General features: G+C 46.8%; 1 protein-coding gene across 2 annotated transcripts in view; it reads right to left on the reverse strand.

Annotated features, from left to right (window-relative positions):
• Positions 1-14,445, reverse strand: part of Thbs2 (thrombospondin 2) — a 29,149-nt gene extending 14,704 nt beyond the window's left edge. The window contains exons 1-12 of one of the 2 annotated variants that reach the window (XM_028783477.1): positions 14,172-14,445; positions 11,516-11,664; positions 9,830-10,386; positions 7,995-8,079; positions 5,909-6,105; positions 4,157-4,297; positions 3,720-3,816; positions 2,088-2,252; positions 1,663-1,839; positions 746-919; positions 428-555; positions 199-351 (exon numbers count right to left, since the gene is read on the reverse strand). In XM_028783477.1, coding sequence (XP_028639310.1) covers positions 199-351; positions 428-555; positions 746-919; positions 1,663-1,839; positions 2,088-2,252; positions 3,720-3,816; positions 4,157-4,297; positions 5,909-6,105; positions 7,995-8,079; positions 9,830-10,386; positions 11,516-11,567 — 1,926 coding nt within the window. In that variant the 5' untranslated portion in view covers positions 11,568-11,664; positions 14,172-14,445. Of the gene's footprint in view, positions 1-198; positions 352-427; positions 556-745; positions 920-1,662; positions 1,840-2,087; positions 2,259-3,719; positions 3,817-4,156; positions 4,298-5,908; positions 6,106-7,994; positions 8,080-9,829; positions 10,387-11,515; positions 11,665-14,171 lie in introns of both variants that reach the window. The other variant, XM_028783476.1, reaches the window with a different exon arrangement.
• Positions 14,446-21,583: the final 7,138 nt, after the last annotated feature.

The following is a 21,583-nucleotide window of genomic DNA, read 5'->3' on the forward strand; positions in this document are numbered from 1 at the left end:
ACCTTTGCATGAAAACATCTGGATTCTTCTGTGGCAGCAGGTGAGGCTACAGATGAACAGAGCCTGAGGGGATTCCATAAGCAAGGCTCGCCTCCGAGTTCCTCTCCCTTCCCTTCCCCTCCATTCCATCTGCACCTGCCTAGACTTGGCTGACTCTTTCAAGCCTATAGAAACACAGACAAGGCAAGAACCACTTACTTGTTTTTCTGTCCTAGCATCCTCCAGGCCAACCCCGAAGGGCTGGCTCCCCTTGTAACGTGGTGGACAAGGCAGGCAATGGAAGCCAGGGTTGGTGTTGACACAGCGAGGAGCTTTGTTAATTGAGAAGCAGATATCTGTGACCACAGCACACTGTGAGGACAAACAGAAGTGAGTCTCTCTCCAGATCTCCACAGGATACCCTGCTGCCCAAGGGACAGGCACCAACCTCATCCAGATCCTCACAGTGGGTACCATTGCCCAAAAAGCCCACTGGGCAGGAGCCACAGGACCAAGACCCATCGGGAAAGCTGTTGCACTTGGCTCCAGGAAAACACGGGTTGGATAAGCACCCATCTGCATGGAGGATGAGAGACAAAGGGCTAAGACAAGAGCTCTCTCTCTCTCTCTCTCTCTCTCTCTCTCTCTCTCATACACACACACACACACACACACATGTGGGCACACATACATACACACATTCAAGTATGCATGCCCTGTCACCCATGGGGCAGCTCCTTTTACACACACACACTCACACACTCACCAATAGGGCAGCTCCTTTTGTTGCACATTTGGTGTTCTGTCACATCCCCGACACAGTCCTTTCCTCCATACTGGGGCTCAGGGCTGTTGCAAACACGTGTCCGCTCACGGATCCCTCCAGCACAGGTAACTGTGCAGGCTGACCAAGGAGACCAGGGGCTCCAGCGGCCATCAACTGTAGAGAGAAGAAGGGAAGGTGTCTGAGAGGAGGAGAGAGGGAAGATGAAGCCGATGTCTTGGCTATTCCAGTGTAGTTGAGGAAACTGGAGTATAAGGGAAACGTGCTGGTCTACTGTGATTTCCACAGCCATGATTCAGGGAGTCATATTGATTACAGAGTTGCTGATAGATTCCTTTGCTTCTGAAATAAAAGTCTTACAATCTTCTATAGCCATAATCCTGAGTTTCCTTGCTAGGTATGCAGGTGACCAGCCTCCAATCCGAAACACTTTATGGGACTGATTCTTATTGCATTGGGCAGGTGGGCACTGAAGAACTGGTGGATTACCTGTTGTAGAAGCAATCCCCCTGCATCCAATGTACTGTGAAAGCCCAGCCTCCTTGGGGTGGTTCTGGTAAACTAAGCTGTGAATTCCCTAAGCCGCATCTTGGTGTGACTAAAATAGGCAAAGCCCTGTCCTGAGCTTCGGTCCAAGTTCGAATTCTGGCTTATTTTTCTGTAGGTGACAATCTTTGTCCATGTGACTGACCTGTGCAAGGTACAGAGGCCTTCGGGCCAACTCAGGAAATCAGGGTGTGAAACCAGGGTGGTCACTGGTGTCAGAGCAACAGGGCAGCCACACCCTCAGTGTGGAGCTGCACTGGCTTTTGATATAGTAACCAGATTAGGTTGGAATAGGCCTTAGTGACCAGCAGCTAGCTGTCAGCCCCATGACACTCCCAGCAGCACCTACTCACTTGGGCACGGAGCACGCTGGCAGGTCTTGGTTTCCCTGCCACTGCCCTTGCAGTTCTTGCCACCCATTTGAGGCACCGGTGAGTTGCAGAGACGTATGCGGGTGACATTGCCAACTCCACAAGTCACAGAGCATGAAGACCAGGGTGACCAGTGACTCCAGCCTCCATTCTGACGGACTGGCACAGGAAACACAAAGAAGTCAACATCCCAGGCTATGACCCTGCACCGGGCAAGCCCCAAGATCTGCCTTTCCAGCTAATCCCTGTTTCCACTGGAGAGGGCTATCAGGAGAACATGGCCTCACCCAGGAGAAAGCTTCTCATCTGGCAAAACCTTCCCCGATGTCACAGCCTCCAGACACCATCAAATAGCTGCTGATGGCATACCCACATGAGGAACCATCCACCCCGCCCTGGATACTCACTTCTCGTATCACATTTTCCCAGGCTGCATGTCCTTGTCTGAATGGAGGGGCCCAGGCAGGTGTTGCTGGTGACATCACAAGACCGGCCTCTCTGCTGGGTCCCAGAGCCACAGGTGACAGAACACTCGGTCCACTCTGCCCACGGAGACCAGCCCTCATCGTTGTCTGCAGCTAGCCAAGAAGGCAGACAAACACATGAAGTTGGGTCCTCCCTCTCCACATGCCCTAGAGAGGCCAGGTTCTACAACCATGTGGAGCCTGCTTTGAGGACTTCTTAATAGGGAAGGGCTTGGCAGGGAAAACATTCTATGGAAAGAGCCCACCACCTGAGCAAGAGCTTAAATGTCTTCAAAAGGAAAAGAACACTGAGTGATGTAAGGCAAGTCATCTAGATCTGTTTTGGGAAGCTTGCTCCAAAAAGGAACGCTGAATCTTATCTACAGGAGGCATTTTCAAGGTCACAAGAGTCCATTTCTACACAGCTTCTGTTGACTTGTATAAGGTAACAACATGCCAACCTCTGGTTGAAATTAGAGGCTGTATAGTTTATTTCCAAACACTTTAAATTAAAGAAAATTCAATAAAAAGGCAACTTTCTGGAATCAATTTTTTATAGACACATAAGGTATTGTGTGCCAATGCTGGAGCCTGAGCTAAAGGTAAAGTACATAGTAGGTCTCTTAGTAGGTGTCCCTCTTGGCAGGGTCCCTTTGAGTAATGAAGGAAGAAAAGAAGAGCAGCCACACAGTCAAAACTGAGCACAAACATCCTAGCTGTCATACTCAAGCTGACTATTGTAGCCTTGCCCTTGCCAAGATAGGGAAAGCAGACTCAGGCACTCTGCACTGTGGTAGTAGCATTGCTGTGTTGAGCAGGTAGCTGGGATTCTGGAAACACCCAAAAGGAAAGACAGCCCAGGATAAAAACAGCCCAGAGGCATCCCGAACACTCAGCGACTGTGACTGGGTGGGAAGGGCTGCCCAATCATGCCAGGGAGCCACAGTTGAGCATCAGTGGAGACCAGATCCAGAGCACTGGTATAGGGATCCACAGACTAATTGGGGATTCTGAGTGGGACAGGTTGGGCACTTCTGGAGTGCATCCGAGCCTCCAAGACTCCTGATGTCAGCCCTGCTCTGTCTCCACAGTGTCAGACTTCACAGAACTGACTCCTCCATGGTCCCAGTCTGGGTCACTTGGACCATGTCTCTGTTACTTGAATCCCTCATTGAGTAAGTCTCTAAATTTTGTGTTTATTTACTGTATTATGGGTTTCGAAGCAACTGTTCACTCAGCCCAGGTCTAGCTGCAGCTCCTGATTCACAGCGGCTACTGACATGAGGGCCTTGTTCTTGGCCTGGGAGCTGGAACTTTGGTCCCCGCAGGATCGTTGGGGCCCTCCTTGTCTGGGATGAGCCAGAACAGGACAGCTGCAGACACTTAACTTCTAGAACTCTCAATGGCTTTCTGGTGACCGGCTAGTAGCTAAAGCAGGGCCTAGCTACCCTCTGCTCCCCTCCACTGCTTATCTCTAGGAATCTGAGCCTCACCCTCCTCTATTCAAGCCACAAAACAAATAAAGAGATTCTAAGACTTACAACATGCACACCACAGGGGACACAGGGGACTTACAGTGGGAACAGGACGGACAGCACTCGCCTTCCACAAAAGATGGGTTGGCACACGTTGCAGGTGAGCAGGTGATCTGATGGCACACTGTTTTAAATTTCTGAAAGCATAGAAAATATACGGATCAAATGCAAACCAGAGGAGCACTGAGGCAGTTCTGTTCCCACTGTTCCTCTCCACAGGACAATGCTGGACAAGCCGTTTTACCCTCTGGGTTGTGGTTTCTTTTATGCACAGCACAAAGAGGTCGATTTAAGTTTCATTTGTGTGGATGTCCATGTCTAAGGCTCTCTTACTGAGCCTCCTGTATATTTGAATATCATTTATACTTGTGTGCTGAGCAGGCCATTGCTGGCCATTGATCTGCATATGTCAATTTGAACATGCCTGCCCTGTGCAGGGCATTTCTGTCTCCAAGAGGACTTGTCTCTGGAACTCACCTTGCAGGTACATGTAGTACAACTGTCCACAACCCAGGTTTCATTCTCTGCAAAGATTCGGCCCTCCTGAACACAGGCTGACATGTTTCTTGTCTTCAGAGGGCCCCCGATAAGCTCCAAAAGGAACTGGTTATCACTGGACTGGAGACAGAGGTGAACGTTAGGGTGAGAATCAATGGCCCTCCTTCACTGAGGAGCTTAGGCCAAGCAGAGCAACCATCAGGTGTAGGTGTGATACTATATGCAGACACTAGGGCCTGGTTCAGACAGATGGTACTGCAAACCTACATAAACTTTGCAACAAAGACTACACTACAGAGCTCAGCTACCCACACTGTCTGCCTCTATGGCTACCCTACCTCTTCTCTTCTCACAGATAATATCAAACGCATAGTCATGCATAAATGATGTCTCCTCAACCCCTGGGCCAACCATGCCTCATACATGAAAGAAAGGCCACCACTGTGCACAGTGGGCAGATGTCAGGGGAGAAGGGAGGGGCCCACTCATGATTGGCACAGAAGAACACAGCCACGATTCCAGCCATCTAGACATTATACCAGAGAAAGGAGATACATTTTACAAATCAGATAAACCCAAATTGAAATGCTACTAGACATGTACATGTTTGCCTTGGCCAGCTCAGCACTCCATAGGGTTCTCCCAAGGTGAACTAGAATACTGGGCCTTAGGGATCAGATGAGTGTTGTAAACCTTCTACTACAAACACACACAGAAACACACTACCCCTGTGGCTTTATGCAACTTCAAGGGTTCACACATTCCCTTGACCTCATATTAAGGGACCCAAACGGGAATACATTTCAGCTGTAGAGAAGCTGCCAGGCCCTGTGCTCAGCTCCTGTGTCTTCTGAATTCTATTGCCATGTCACCTGGCAAGCCAGGCAGGACCATCACCATGTGTGAGCCTCAGGATTTTACTGGTGTAGTAAGGAATTACGTGACGTCACTTGGAGACCCGTACTAATAGGCAAACTGAAGTAGAAGAGGACTCTTCCCAAAAGACAGCCTCCCAGTGCACCCTGCACAGGTCTTGTGGGAGGTTTGGAGCTTTCTGCCCCCCTGGTAATAAAAGGAGCCTTTCAGAAAGTGTTTGAGAAGAGTTCTCCCTGTCCCTGTCCTTCACCTCATGATTTCACAGGCATTACAGGGAAGTACAGCTTGAAGACGAGTTTCCTCTCCCTCTTCAAAGCTACAGAACTCTCACTCTGCAGCATGTGACTGTCCCCTGCTTCCACACATTTCGGGGCACACATTCATGTCTGTCAGCCTTGTTTGCAGAGACATGAATTTGCAGAGAAATGTCTGTAGGGCAGAGACATTTCTAAAGCCTGGTGGCTGTTCCTCTCAACACTCAGCAACTCATATAAAATGTCTTCCTCTACACGGATGTCTTATTCTCCGGGAGATGCATTTCCCAGAGCCACGGATTCATTATGGAGCACATGTGTCCTTCAACTGTGTTTTTATTTGCAGCATTTCTTATATCTCTCCCTCTTCCCTCTGACTAACTTGTGGTAGGCCAGGATTCCTGAAGGGCCTGACCTGGATGTCCCCCTGATGTGGCTTCCTAATCAGAGTTTCTCCAAAGCAGGGAAGTATTAGTTCCCAGAGGCCCGACTGGCTGTTTGGTGAGGCTGCCAGAGGGCTGGTTCCTGAGACTTCCCTGACAGACTTCTATCTGCCCCCACTACCCTCACTTGCCACTTCTACCCTCTACCAGGTACCCACCACTCTCTCCAGGTTCTTGCTCAGCTGATTCACCATGACATGCAATCCAGACAGCTCATTCATCATGTTGCTCAACTCTTCGCATGAGTGGGTACACACTTCCTGTGCCTTCTCCACACCCTGCACCACCAGATCTGTTGTGATGTGAGGGCTGAGGTGGAGTGTCTCTGTATGTTCACTGATGGCATTGACTTCAGCTAAAGGAAAGAGAACATTTTAGTGGAGTACAGTCAGACTTATAACTGTAAGCTGGCACCCACTGACATGGTCACCAGAGCACGGTCCCTGGGGAGTCAGACTTGCAACTGTAAGATGGCACCCATTGACATAGTTATCAGAGCACATGTCACCTCTGCAGCTATAAACCTGCACACATAAAAATCTCTGCTGTCTTGGAGTGGACACATATTAAATCATATCCATCAACACAAGAACATTTAGTGGCAACTGCTTCCAATTAAGACCCATGCTTGGCAAGAGGAACCTGTCCCACTTTGTATGATTTCCTGGCAGAGCAGAGGTCTAGACTAGGATCAGAGAAAGGCAGAGCAGAGCAATGAGAGACAAGTCATTTGTAATGCAGGGCCATATATCACATACCTCAACCAAACTGAGTTGAAAGACATTGCCTTTTCCTCATCCTCAAGCCCATGTTTGTTCCTCCAACACACAGCCCATGTACTCACCCCTCCCCTCCAGCCTTCCTATGTACCATTTCAACCTGAGTGCCCACTCATGGGCTTCCTTTCAGAATAAAAGCCAACTCAGGTATCTTTACACCAGAGACATACACCCCCAAGACACACTGTCTTCTCTCCGCTCAGTATACTCTGCTTCCGCTCATATGCAGACACTCACAGTCCTGATGCAATCACAGGGAATCTGCCTGGGCCATGCATGTACAGACTCCTTGATTCCCAAGTAGCTCTGAGACAAATCCAGAACAGAGTTATCCCCAGTCCAGCTGGAGTGTAGGACTCCAGAAAAGGACAGGCTCCAGGGAGGGATAGACAGACAGAATGACAGGCATTCACTCCACAACTGAGTGTTCATTACTTGGGCTCAAAATCTTGTTGCAATCCACATGGCTCCTAGGAGATGCTAAATTCCAGTGTGCTACTAGCCATAAAAAGCCATGCTAGTGTAAGTATTTTTTATAACCAAGTAGATAGGAACACTCTTAAGTTGTGGATTTAGGGGGATTTTATCCATCATTTATCTTCATTTATGTTTTTAAACCTTTACGTTATCTAAGATACTTCTTTTTCGTATCTTAGAGTTAAGCAAAATAAGCCAGTGTGTGCCTTTGTTCGACCCTGACTCTGCCATGGAGGGGTTTGGACTGATGGTAGAAAAATGTTTGAGCCAATATGAACCTCCCAGATCTATACTGGGTTCTACAGCTGTTAAATTTGAGTGGCTTAGCCTTGAAACAGAGAAATTACCATTTTAACAAACATCAAAAATGCCATACTCTGAGATCAGACTCATGAGCTCACTCTCTGAATGAATAGAGTATTCAAGTCTGGAGTGACCATTGGAAGAGAGCGCAAGTCCCTATCAGGCCTAAGCTCTTAGTGAAGAATTCACAGTGAGTCCTGACTTCCAGATGAATGTACATAAATCCAGCTAGTCCAGTCTTACTCCCCATCTTAAGAGAACAGATTTAGACTTCTGTGTAAGTATGTTTTATTACGGAGGGCTCAGAACTTCCAGATATGTTTAAGTGTTTGCTTTTAATAGTTCTTTGTGTGGCTGACTTGTAGCTCTGAGCCAAATTATCCTGCTGAGGAAATTTTATGGGTTAGAATATGTTCAAAAGCTGTGAAATATACAAATGGTCTTGATCACAGACTGGAATATCTCCTCAGAACCCCAAAACTGAGATTGCTGTTCTGAACAATCTATTCAGAAATGATCCTTGACAATTTATCGTTTTTAAGGACTGGAAGTCTAAACTGACCAGCAAACTCACCCACAGAGGATAAAAACACTTGACCCAAATCTCTACCAGGGCACAAACACACATGGCCCAGCAGCAACCCACCAGGACAGAACAGAAACTCCTAGAGCAGAGCTTACCCACCTCCCTGGCTGTGTTGACATCCTTTCTTGCTTAGAATATCTTCCACAGAATCTGCAAACACGAGGCGGACATTCTGCAGCAAGCCCTAGAGGGAGAGAGGAACAGGGCTGCAGATAAACCAGAAGCTTGTTGGAAGCTGGTACCACTCTACAAATGTAGACTACAAGATTCTAGTATCACTGCTTTATCCAACAGTCTGAAGTTATCAGTTACCCTACTCCTGTTATTTTGAAAATGTTGCTATAATACACACACACACACACACACACACACACACACACACACACACACAGGAGTTTAGCATAAAAAATTTCTAACTAGGAGAAGATTAACCTTGGAGAATTAGGGAGACAGGCAACTTCTACTCCCTGTACATTCCTAGGTAGACATGCTGGGCTATTTCTTCAAGTAGAACTAGATTTCTGTGTTGTTGTTTGCGATTCAAGTGTCAGAAACATCTAGGTTCATATAAGGTGGACCCTGGGTCACGCCAGGAGAAGGAAGATAATGCTTTAATATGAATGGGTCAGTCAGACAGCCACAGTAGCACCTGACAAAGTATGCCTGCCTAGGCCTGTTACTAAACTACCTAATCTCTGACATACATTTATTTCCAAGAATAAATGCATGTCTGCCAGAGGGAAATGGTCAGATGTCTGTCCCTTCATCTGCAGTGAGAGAGGAATGGATACACTCACCAGAAGTTAAAACGTCATAAGCAAAAAGACCATTTAGCCCACTTGACCCTGAGGACACACTTTTGGTTGTTCTCGAAGGTTATAGACTGACCAGGAGCCATGGCTCGCCTCCACCCAGCACTGAGAGAAAGGACCAAAGTGCAGTGTTGGTGGGCCATTGAAAGTCAAGATACAGAGCCTCAGTATGACTCCACCATCAGTGAATGGCCTCCATGCCAGAGAAAACATGAATAAACCCCAAGAAAGCCATTATAATGGAGGTCATCTATATTGACTCACCATTGCAGATTTTAGTTTCCCAGTTTTAGAAGGATCCAGGCTTCTTAAGCCTCAATGAAGGGTTGGGGGTGGAGGTTGTCCATTCACAAAGCAGCAGTTTATCTTTAGGAAACTCAGTCTGTCTTTAGTGCACTAATAACTTCATTCCCAGAGCAAGGGATAGGATGGGGTTTCAGGCCTAATAAAGTTACTTGGGGTTTCCTGGAACATGAGGATTCTTTCTCTCAACACCTGACACAGGCTTCCAAGAGCAACATATCTGTAACACAGTTCTGCTTCACATAGCTTAAAAATGTGTATTCTGTGCACACTGAGTTGATGATTTTGAATATGTACATACACAAGAGCCGTGTGTACAGAAGTGTGGTGCACATGTGTGTGCATGACCTCTTATGTGTCCCTTGTATATGTGGAATTTTATGTCAGCATTATGCTTGGAAGTGTGAATGTCTGTTGTGTAGGCACGCGTGTAAATGTGTGTATTTGTGAAGTATACAAGCTTCTGCATGTTCGTGCAATGAGTGTAAATGTATTGTGTAAGCTTATACATATAAGCAAGTACATTATGCAGGTATGCACTTGTGGTAGATATATAGGTGTGTGTGTTATATTCATGCACATGTGTGTGCATATCATGTAAGTACAGGTGGCTGCACACAAGTGAGTATGTGTGATATATATGAATGTGTATGCAGTATGTACAGATGTGCAAAGTGTGCACACATGTGTCACAGTATATCCTACATGCTTCTCCAAGGAAGGATTACATCCTTTCTCACACAGAAGCTACACTGAGTTGCCCTGTGCTGTGAGCTCCCTATAAGGCTCTATCCCGTGGCTGTCAGGCTACTTACGCACCCTGAAGTGACTCTCTCGAAATGCACCTTTGGCCACATACATTCTGCTCCTGTCTGCTTCCAGCTGCTCATAGAATGGTTCTTCTAAGGTGACACTGTCAATAAGATCGCAGCCCACATACAGGCTATAAGTGTCACTGGCCACCTGCACAGTCACATTCTTCCACTGGGAGTCAGCCAGGCCCACATCCTCCAGGAAGTTGGTATACTGGTTGCCTTCTACCCAGTAGTTGAGGTCCAAGGTGTCCCCTGGGCCATTGGACACAATTTCAAACTGCCTCTGGGAGGTGCCAGGGCCTTCCAGTACCAGGAGTGTTCCCCGAGACTTGCGGTCTTGCTTCAGCTGGGCCGTGAGAAAGAAGCCCTCCTTCCTCCTTGCAAGCTTGACAATCCTGTTGAGGTCATCTGTGTTCACTGGGGGGATGTAGTCAAACCGTACAAAACGGTAGGCGGGCACCCCGGGGTCAGGCCCTCGGAACAGCTTGGCACCGATGGTCTTCCGGTTAATGTTGCTGATGCTAAAAAGATCAAATGAAGTGTCCTCGCTGTGGTCACCAGCTGTCAAAGGGAACGGCAGGGGCAAAGTTATCACAGGCTGATGTGAAGCTTTCTTGAATGCAGGCTAGAAAGAAAGCCACAAGCTCACAAGGGCTTCCCCTGAGACAAGACACAGACAGACCTCTGTGTATCTTACTCTCCAACCCTGATCGAGTCTGAACAGTCTACCCACCATGCTGGAGGCTGGCTTTCTCCAGGACTACAGTGCAGCAGGTGTTCTGGGCCTTCCCAGAACCCAGAACATGGCTTCATCCATAAACATCAGCACTGTGCACCTGCTCACATCTCACTGCAGGCCCCTGAGTTCCAGCCCCCGACCCCTGCTGTTCTTTGTCCCAGAAATGGGCTGAGCCCAGCCTCCCCCACTCCACCTTGTGACTCGGAAGAGAGGGGCTGGAAGGGGGACTTTTGACTGTGTCGCACATGGTATTTCAGGATCTACTAAATCCTATGTTGCATTCTGGGGATGATATTCTTTCTCAAACATCTTCTCATTTCTACAGAAAGACCATCAATGAAGTAGTAAATAATGCTGTGCACTGCAAACCAGTAAGAACCAGTATCTGAGATAACAATGGACCTCACCCTATCAGTAACTGTTTGAAGTCACCATCCAGCTGCCAATGAGAAAATCACCAGATCTCATCAAAATTAAAACAGGTTCAATAATTCAAAATAATACACCTACTAGAATGTTTAAAAAAAAGCCTAGCTTCTTCTCATCAAGTACCTGGCGACTGGAAACACAGAGGTATAAATATTGTCGTTTTTATAAAGGCATTGATGGCAGCACAATTAAAATAATTAGACTCTGTGACTACTGTCACTAAAAATGGCAGTCCAGATTTTATAAATTATTTTATAAATTATAATAATGCACAAAGGCCAAGCTATGTGAAGCAAGCACCTCACTGCTTGGTGAGCTCTCTCATTGGTCTCTATTCCTAGTTTTCAAAAGACAATCTCTCTGTGCTGTACAGGCTCTGAAGTCCATGACTTTTTTTTTTTTACTTACAAACATATTTTTTTAAAGTTTCATATGTAAGATACAAATACAACTGCTTGCTGGTCTCTTGCCTGCAGCTAAGATACACTGCAAACAGAAACAAGAAGAAATATCGATACTCACCATAAGCTCTTGGCTGTATGCCCAGAGCCAGCAGGGCCAGTGCCCAGAGCATCCTGTCTCCACCGGTGACCCTTAGGAGAAAACCAATCTCGTGGCTGAAGAGTGAACAGCTACAGCCCGAGTGACACTGGGAAGTTTGTTCACGTGACCTTTGAAAAAGAGTTTTCACACAAAAATCAGAAGCAAATCTATCTGTGGGAAGCAAAACTCTAGATAACAAACTTTCTTTCCAACTAGGTTCTTCCAACTGCTAGCATTTATCCCACTACTTCTCCCTGATGTGGAGGTGAGGGGGTTCCTGAGGCCTCTTGCTGTACTATCACCATAATAACCCGGGATTCCTGTGGCTGTGATTGTGCCTGCTCTTTGGAGAGCTAGTGGAAGCTATGCTAGACCATTGTTTCCCTGGGGATTCTGCTATAGACCAGTTGCCAAGACTTAAGTCCAGGAGACCTGAACGCAGGCAAATATCCTGGCTGGAGCGAAGACTCTGGAGAGGCTTCTATGTAAATGTCCAGGAAAACCAGTTATGCATAACTTCATTAAATGCAATCAATACTGACTGCATTTCAAAGTTTGGAATAAACTTGGTGCATTTTTCTCAGGACGAGTAGAAACTTTTCCTCAGCAAGGGTTTTAGCCTACTTTTCTATTCTCCTGCAGGCCTGTTTTTCCATTAGCAGACTCTGGATCAGAAGTCAGGAGGCCTGGCCTGAAGCCTGATTCCTCGGCTCCTCTGTTAACTCCTGATAGGCTTCCCTGTGCTCAGGTCTCAGCTCCCCTTCCAACAGCCTAGCTTCTGTTCCATGTCATTCCCTGCTCTGTGGAAACTGATACATACACTAAAGTCCTTCACTTCTCTTAGATGGCTAAAATGGCATAGCTTCTCACTGATAAGGACATCCAAGCAGTTCCCCTCTCCAGAACATTTTGGTGAACTGGAAACAGTGCCATCCACAAAGGGAAAGTTTCCTCCCCAGAGGGAGACTATGGAGCAAGAAACTGGTCCTGCCCCTTTCACAGCACTGACCAGTGCTCACGTACTGAGTTCTAGGTATGTTGCAGGAGGCAGCCAAACATACCATGTTACCTGAGCGCTAACAGCAATTTTCCCACCCAGGTGAAAAGAGACAATCTTTTCACCCTCTAAGTTTATTTGTCTATAGCTTGAAAAATCTTATTCTTAAAGCATCAGCTTCTCTAGATGCTAGAGAAAGGTCCCATGCAAATGAATATCTACGGAGCTCTGTGAGGCACAGCAAACACTCAAGCCGTGGAACTGTGGCATTGGAGGGTCCCTAATGTCAGGTCTTGAGGTGACATTTTTCTGAGAACTCAGGCATAAGGTGGACCTTGTCAGGTGCTTTAGAGAATCTTCAGAGTCCACATCTAAAGACTCCAGTCTGCCCTATCTCTGAGTCCCTAAGCAGGTGTTTGCCACAAGATCCCCAACTTTCTCCTTATCCTAAGGACAAATGCAATATGCTGCCTCTGCAAAGGCAAGTTCCATCTTAAAATGATATTTTACAGCTCAGGGTGCCCAGCAAACAAACACAAACAAAGTCCATTATACCGTATTTTGGTAAAACCAAGCTCATTCAGGAGTGTCACAAGCAATCAGCAGTCATTAATAACATCCCATCTCATCTTTCTGCCTTCCCCAGATGGAAAAGGAACCAAGAACTGAATAGTATTTGGTCCTGGATCAAGCCTCCTGGCAGCCAATGCAGTTGCATCCAAGCTCCATGAGCACTAGACACACACACACACACATACACACACACACACACACATGCCACACGCCACACACCACAACACACACACAACACACACACACACATACACACACACATGCCACACACCACACACCACAACACATACACACACACCACACACACACACACACAAGCCTCTTCCCTGTTCATAAGTCCTCACTGCAGGTTATGGGTAGACCTTCATAGGTTTTCTGCAACAGGCTATTATCACAACTTATATAGGTCTTACACAAGTTCACCCTGCAGGAACATTCAAAGTGAAAGTGTGTTTGCTGGGTGGTCTCTAACTCCTACTGCTCTGCCCTCCTTCCCTCCCTCCTCCTTCTGCACCAGACCACTTACTTTTGGCTGCCCCAGGCTATCAGCTCTTTTGTATGCAAATTAGCCAAGCAGCAACCCAAACACAACCCCTGCGGTGCCTTCCTGCCCAGTGCATTATAACTACACTGACAGCAACACTTGTTCAGCTCTTACTAATGTTTGGAGTCAGATCGCTATAATCCCATTGATTATTTTCACATTTTCAAGGGATCCCTTGACAATCCTTTCTCTGCTTCCTCTTCCATAGCAGACATCGGCAGAGAAACTTTCTTATTTTTAAGTAGAAAATGTCAGTGTCCTTCCCCAAAACCTAATATCCTTGGAATGAAGCTAGCCAAACTCTTGTTGTTTCACAAGGTTCTTGCTGTGGGAGACCAGGAAAGACCCTGGGGACAAAGAAAGCAGTGAATGTTCCTGACAGGTCAGTAACTATGCAGGGTGAGGAAGCCTCTAGACTAGGTGTCAGAAGCCACAACTGAACTTTCCCTCTAGCGTCTTGGAAACCACAGCCTTTTCTGAAATATCACAACTAATGAAATGTCTTAGAAATAAAAAGGTACCTGGTATGTTTGAAAATGAATGATGACCGACGCCAGTACTCTGAGTCTGTCCTGAGGGGACTAGCTGCCGCTGGAGAGGAGAGGCCTGGCCAGGGAGGCTGCAGACTTCAGACTTGCTCTCTCTGCCTCCAGGCAGTGACCGGCTCCTTTATACGCCCTTTCCCCAAGAGGCCTGTCAATCAGACACACGCGGAGGCACGTTTAATTCATTCTTTCGAAGGAGTGTCATAATTTCTCCTCTGGTCTCACCATTTGCTCAGAGTACCTGGTTACCCAGTCCAAATCCAGCCCCTCAGAGCTGAAGCCCCTCCTACAGGTCCACCCAGGCTTTCCAGACAGGGGCCCTGGGAGGAGTCAGACAAGAGGGGCAGGCCGGGACTCACTTTTCCTGTCTTCTCTCAGGAAATAAAATGCTATAAATAAAACCAGCAAGATTGGCTGGGACTCCCCATTTTGCTGAGGAGAAAAAAATGCCAATTCTATGCTTTAAATGTGTTTCAAATTACCCAGTGTGATACTGGCCTTTCTAAAGCAAGTGAGTAACAGTCAAAAAAGACAGGAAAGACAATAAGTTTACCACTCTGCAGGGAAGTTTTTATAGTCAAAGAATTAATTTCATCATATGCAAAAGAAAAAATAAAAAAAAGAATTTACCATAAAAGAGAGCCCACCCATTTTACTTCCGACCAGCTTTTCAGAAGAACAGATTTTAATGTAAACTCTATTCATCTGTTCAGTCAAGACCCTGCAACTCTCTGTGACCATGGCTCCCTGAGAAAGTCTACTCCTCACCCAAGTCTTGTTGAGACAGCTTTCCTAAATGAAGGAATCCTACAGTTAGAGGCAGTCCTCATGGGTAATTAGATAGGATGGGGTCAGTTTAGAAACTCAGTGAGAATAGGGGCAAGATGGTGAGTTCATCACACCCCAAAATTTATATAGCCATGGCAGAGGGACAGATCTAAGTACAAGAAGGTTAAGGCCAGTGCCAGGGTGTATGGTAGCTGGATGAGATAGGGTCATCACCCAAGGAAGGCAGTCAACGGGAAAGACGTGGTAGGATGGTGCTGCACCAGAACCCAGAGAAGATGGTAGATTTGTGGCATCTCCCACAACCTTCGCTTGGGCTTCATTCTTTATAAGTGATGCTCAAAGTTTTCTGGACATTTATCTGGGTTGACACATGATGATAAATAAGTCCAGTCTTACTTAGAGAAAAGGAAAGAGAAATTAAGTGGAGAAAGTGCTTAGCCACTTTCTGTTCTAGGTGGGAGACTTCACTGAAGGATCCTGGCATTGTGCTGGATCCTCTTAGTTTGGGACCAAAGTGGGCAGGGAAGCAGAACACCAGGACAGACCACACCCACATTGATCTCTGATTCCTGTATTTCTGTTGGGGTGAAGGAAGTGGAGACTGCAGCTGGAGAAGCCTTTTCTTCTTCATAAGAAATATCACTCTCTAAGAAATATTAGTTTCTAGACCTACAACATAGCTTAAGAATAAAGACACTTGCCAGGAAGCCTCACACCTACATGGTGGAAGGGGAAAACTCACCCACAGAGTTGTCCTCTGACTCACATGCTGTGATACAAGTGTGCACACACCCAAACACATACACATACCTCCACATACAAATCAATCAGTCAAATATAATAAAATTTTAAAATAAATATTATTTTCTAAAATAATTAGACTCAAATTCATATTTGGATTTAAAGCCTGAAGGGAGATGTCACCAGGCTCCCTGAAGAGATTTCAGTGCCTAACTGCTCCTCTGCTACTCATAGCGGGACCCTCTATGGCAGAGATTACAGAGTAGAGCAGAGGGCATAGGATATAGGAAGGGTACACTGTGAAGTCTGCAGGACTCCCTGCTGTTGCTAAAGTATAGAAAGATTTCACCTTTGAAATATCACAAAAAAACAAAAACAAACAAGAGGGTTTGATGGAAGAGGTGACATGAGCTGACAGTCCATGATGTGGATGTAGCATTGGGAAGGCCAGGTACAGACCGGGCAGAGACATAGGAGTAGTAGAATCAGTGTCAAAATGAGCTCCTAAGGCAGTAGCTGCTGAGGGCTATGAGTGAGTCCAGCCATGACTACAGGAATATCCCAGGCAGAAGTTATGGAGCTGGTGACGTTGTCCCTCATGTCTGCTCTATAGCACAAAGGGGACTCTCACAGCCACCTTACTTAGTGCCCTTGGAAGGAGTATGATGCAGCAACAGAGCCAGTAGAAAGATAATGGAACAACTGGAGTTATCCAAGTAACATGTGAGGAAGGCAGAAAGGGGTGGACAGAGGAAGGTCCGAGCGAGTGTGTCCACTGGACCCTGTAGATGCTAATTTGATGGACCAGGGTCTGCAGATAGAAGAACATTAAGGTGAGGGCATGTTGAAAGAAGTCTGTTCTCACCAACTGCTTCTGCTTTCATTAGAAGAGAAGAATTTCAACCCCCTGACAGGAATGATAATGATCAGAGGGACTCGTCCATCCCTGGCTGGGCAGCTACAAGAATTCAGGACTGTAAAGCACAGCTCAATGCTGCAGGGTGGTCAGCTCTGTGTAGAGCCCTCATTAGGTCTATTCTGAGGACACACCACCAGTGCTTTCTGTGAGTAACTGGAACTGTCACAAGTGGCCATTGATAGGCCATTCCCTATGTCTGGCAGCTTTGGGCAGAGAACTGCCAGCCAAACCACCCATTTTCTGGCAACCAGCCATACTGTCTACACAGTGAGTTGGCGACTTTGAACACTTTACAGTAATTCTAAGGGTCCTCCAGCATTCTCAGAGGGTCAGGACATGGCTAAAGACATACTCCATCAATGACCACTCCAGAAAGCCCACAGTAGTAAGCTTTAATTAACTCTGTAGTTATATTCATCCAGACCAGAGGAAAGCACTTCCCCTGGTGGACCAATAGAAGGGCTGGGATCATTACAATGCCACCATTCACTTTCTTGAAGAGCTGATCATGAATGATTAAAATACCCTTGTCACATCCCTTTCTGGTTACATAAACAGGTTCACTTTTCAAGTCAACTGGAGGACATACTTCCGTGCTCCTCCTGGTACAGAAGCACTGGGCTCATTGAAAGTCTTCTTTCAAGTGATCTTGTCTTTGTCTACTTTTGACTTTGTCAAAAATAGAGCAGCCTGTACTGGAATAACAAAGAAGAGATCACAAAGAAGTAACAACAGTAGTAGCAGAGCCAACTATGGGGCACATAGCAGCAAGAAGGAAGCTCAGAGAATTCCAGAGATCAAAACAGTGGAAGTATAAACAAGATTGTAAGAGAACCTGGAGCCTCAATCCTGGAAGTGTTCCATTGAGCTGCCAAGCCTTAAGGCTGAGGGTCCTGACATGCAAGGCTCAAGAACTGTATCAGTTGTGGACATTAGGAGCCATGGATCATGCATGATTCAGAAGACTTAAGAGCTGCAACGTTAGGTGGTTCAGATTGATTATCCCATAGCAGCTGCTAAAAACCAAAGATTACCCCAGCTGACCAGTGCCAGTACACTGACAACTGAAGCCCAAGGCAGTAAGACTCCAACCTGAGTTTCTAGAGCAGCTATATGTGTCCCACCCTAGAACCAGACACATGAGCTTCTGGTTCTCAAAACTGTAAACCTCAGTCAAATCTGTTGTCTTCAATGCTCACAACCCTTCGGTATTCATGAGCCCGGGTCTGCCAGCACTAAACAAGCAAGTCCACCACTCATAATTTCCATCTGTGTTTAGTTAAAGGACTCAGCCAGATGACTATAACCAGGATACATATAATAAAGCAGGTGGATCCTAGAGTAGCATTTATTTGGTCTGAGAATCATCAAGGACTTCTAGGCACACTAAGGCCATAGGAGAAAGGAATAGTCCCCAGGCACGGGAGCCTGGCCTAGTCGCAGCATGAATTCAGACTTTTGGCCTCCAGAACTGTGGGACGATTTTTGTCATTTAACCCTTACCTGACAGAGACACTGCCTGACAGAGACCTGTCATGACGAACATTTGGTCTCATAGATACCTTGCCTCAAGCTTAGAACTACAGATATCATTTAAAAGGCAACCATACAATACTATGCAAGCAGCATAATGAGACTTCCCATGATATCCCACAGAGGATAAGTCCTACTGACCCACAGAATCTTAGTTCAGCTCCAGAAGGAAAAGCAGGATAGCCAGTGCTGCTGGCCTAATGGCAATGGGAGGTGGGGAGAGAACAAAGCAGTGAGTGGTGAGAAGTTGGAGGAGGAACTATAGCACCCCACACAACCCTGCTGTGAACATTTTATAAAAGCAGGATAAAAGCTTATACCAGTGCAAGACAGATAGAAGGCGTTGGTGATGAAGCAAGAGGTCCTGGCAGGCTGACAAGATGAGCTGTTCTAATCATATAAACTCTGCCCCAGAGCTGGAGGTCAGTGTGATCTCCACAGGCAACAAATTCTGTCAGACCAATGCTTTCAGAACATGGGCATCAGATGCCCACATGTGGCTGGACTGTGTTCCACAGAAGGGAAAGTTCAAGTTCATCTTTTGAAAGCAACGGGGATGGTGTGGACAGGACAATGGAACAACCAGATGGGCATACATCACCTCCAGATCCTGAAACTGGGCAGAACAGGAGACAGGCCTAACCAGTGATCATCTGAATTTAGTTCTGAGCTGGATGTCCATGTGGCACAGTAGGATATTTGTAAGGGAGGGATAAGATGGTCTCCTTCATACCTAGGGTCCACAGTACTTAAAGGAGGAAGACAGCCAGCTCAGCAGTCTTTGAGGTCTTGGAGGCCTTTACCAGGGAGGACAGGTCTTCTACACATCCAAGTGTATGTGCAGTGTGGCCCAGAGTGACCAGGATCTAAGAAAAGGCTTTGCTGTGGGCAGAAGGAGCAGAGCACGAGGATACTGGAAAGAGAATCAGAAGTTCAAAATTGAGAATCCGGGTCCTAATTACCTGTCCTTTGTGTTCACGGTCACATTTCTAGAGAGCCACTCCGAATCAACAGAGCAAATGAAAGAAAGGTCAAGTAGACATGGAATGGTAGGAGTTTTTGGCTAGTGGCAATAGGGCCCTGGAAGAGTATGGAGATACAGGAGTGTGGACTGAGGGCCCCTCACCCATTTACCCACTGGTGCAAGGGGCACTCAGGAAGCTGAGGTGCAGAGATTGAGCAGCATAGTGGGAAGGGACAGAATATTTTTATGTTGAGGCTTTTGTGGGGCTGGGCTTCTTCTTGCGGGTTCACCTATTAAATCTCTGCAGGTGGCACCAGCCGATGCTTGATGCCATCTCATAGAGTGTGCACAGGCCTGCTTTGGCTATATGACTTCGTCATCAACTGAATATAGACGGTAACAAGCCCTTGCAGTAGAAAAGGTCACACATGAGCACAGAAAGGGAACAGGGAAAGCAAGAAAATCCTCAGGTGATTGTTTCCTATAATCAGGACCAGATCAATATCTGGGCAACACCAATCCCTCCCTAATGGGGTTTTCTAGCTACTACATCAAAGTTAACTCTGAAGATAGAAAATGGGAGATATATGGGTTGGAAAAATAGAACATTTAAAAGCCCAATACATAGAGTGAGAGTGAACATCTTCACATTGGTTCAAACCCTGCATGCTATCAGGGCATCCCAGACAGGAAGTGTGGAGGAGGCTTGGCAATACCCACGTGGTCATCTCTATATGACTGTGCTTATTGACCTTTGCCACCCCGGGAGGACAGTCTCAGGCACAATATAAAGAAGGACTTGATCAGTTACAGAGGAAGGAAAAGGAAGTGACACTAAGAGGCCATGTGCAGGTGTCTGGTGACAGGGCCCAAGAATTTCTCTGCTGTCAAAGAAGGCAAAACTACCGGAGACAAACCAGTGTCTTACCTTAGTGTGGTGGTACAGCAGTCCAGAGATGCAAACAGAGAGATGATTGACTTAGTACCAGTGGGCCAGTTATTAAGATCATGTCTCGGAAAAATCAAGTGATAAACAGGATACATGCACAAGGAGACAGGCAGATGAGCCCTGCCCATCTGTGCCAGCACCCTGAGGCCCCATTCATGGGGTAGATCTGAGTGCCCACCATGAACTAAGACTGCAATGGCTCAAGACTTGGGTACATATGATTTGGACACAAGACTTGGTAGTCAGACGTGAGCCCCAAAGGTCAAGGACTCTGACACTCAGTGTCATATCTGGAGACTCAGTGTCTTGTAACAATATCTCCTTTGAATTAGATGTGGTAAAGCCTCAAATATTTTTTTAAAAAAAGAATAAATGAAAAGATTTATAAATGAATAAGCAGAATGGCTTCTAGAATGGTTTCCGAACGAGCACTGAGTCAGTAACGTGTAGATAGTGCCAGAGGAAGAAGGCTAACTAGCCCAGCACTGGCATAAGAGCTCCAGGGTCCTGTGCCAGAAAGAGGCAAGTCAGAGGGCTCCAGAGACAATGTTGTCTTCTCTGCTTTGCAATGAGGAGGTGTCAAGGGCCTGAGACAACATCCATCTGCTGACACTGTGTCGTGGGGATGCCCTACAGATCCTGGCACTCAAAGAGCTATGGACAATGAGTCCAAAAGCTGCCGAGCTTCAAAGTCACAGCTCTAGACATCTGTTTCCTCTTAGCGTGTCCTGGGCTTAATGAGTAAGTCACAGACTCGAGTCCCTCCTCTGGGAGAGAGTTACGGGAACCAGCTCTCCTCTGACAAGCAACCAAGGGGAGCCAAAGACTGGGAATCCAGTGTGAGCACCCCAAGGTTGGTAGCAAAAAGAAGAAACTACCTAAAAGGCTCATGGGACGAGTCAGCCTAGGGCTGCTTCCCCTCCCTGTGAGTCAAACTCCAGTACATTCTTCTGCTTGCCTCAGAATGAACAAGACCCTTCCTGGGGGAAGCAATATTGTGTAAGATGAGATGAGAAACAGGCCAGCTTGTCAAATTCTGAAGCAAAACCTGGCCTTTGCTCCCAGGGCAATGGGTACACGGAGAATTGATCTGCGAGCTTTAGCACTCATGAGCACACGGCTCTGTCCTTACAACATTGTCCTCAGCCTAGGTCTCTGGGCCATTGCCTGGCTCTGTGCAGGCTCCAGTCGAGGGAACCAAACAGAAATTGTGCACTTGCTCTAGTGACCATTGCAGCCATCTCAGAATTTCCCAGCATGCAAAGAGGTAATTGAGACATGGGCAGGAACATGGGTGCTGATCCTCAGGTGAGACGTTTTGAGTCAAGATATTCAGTAGAATCTGAGCCTTACACACCGTGTAGCTCTTTTTAAATCATCTAAAACTCATAGGGGTTAAGGAGATATAGAGATATAGCGAGGGGGGGAGGGGAAGGGGGAGGGGAGTGGGGAGGGGGACGGGGGAGGGGGGAGGGGGAGGGGCGGGGCGGGTG

This window comes from Grammomys surdaster, unplaced genomic scaffold (assembly GCF_004785775.1).
Source record: "Grammomys surdaster isolate TR1022 unplaced genomic scaffold, NIH_TR_1.0 1136, whole genome shotgun sequence".
Classification (NCBI taxonomy): domain Eukaryota; kingdom Metazoa; phylum Chordata; class Mammalia; order Rodentia; family Muridae; genus Grammomys; species Grammomys surdaster.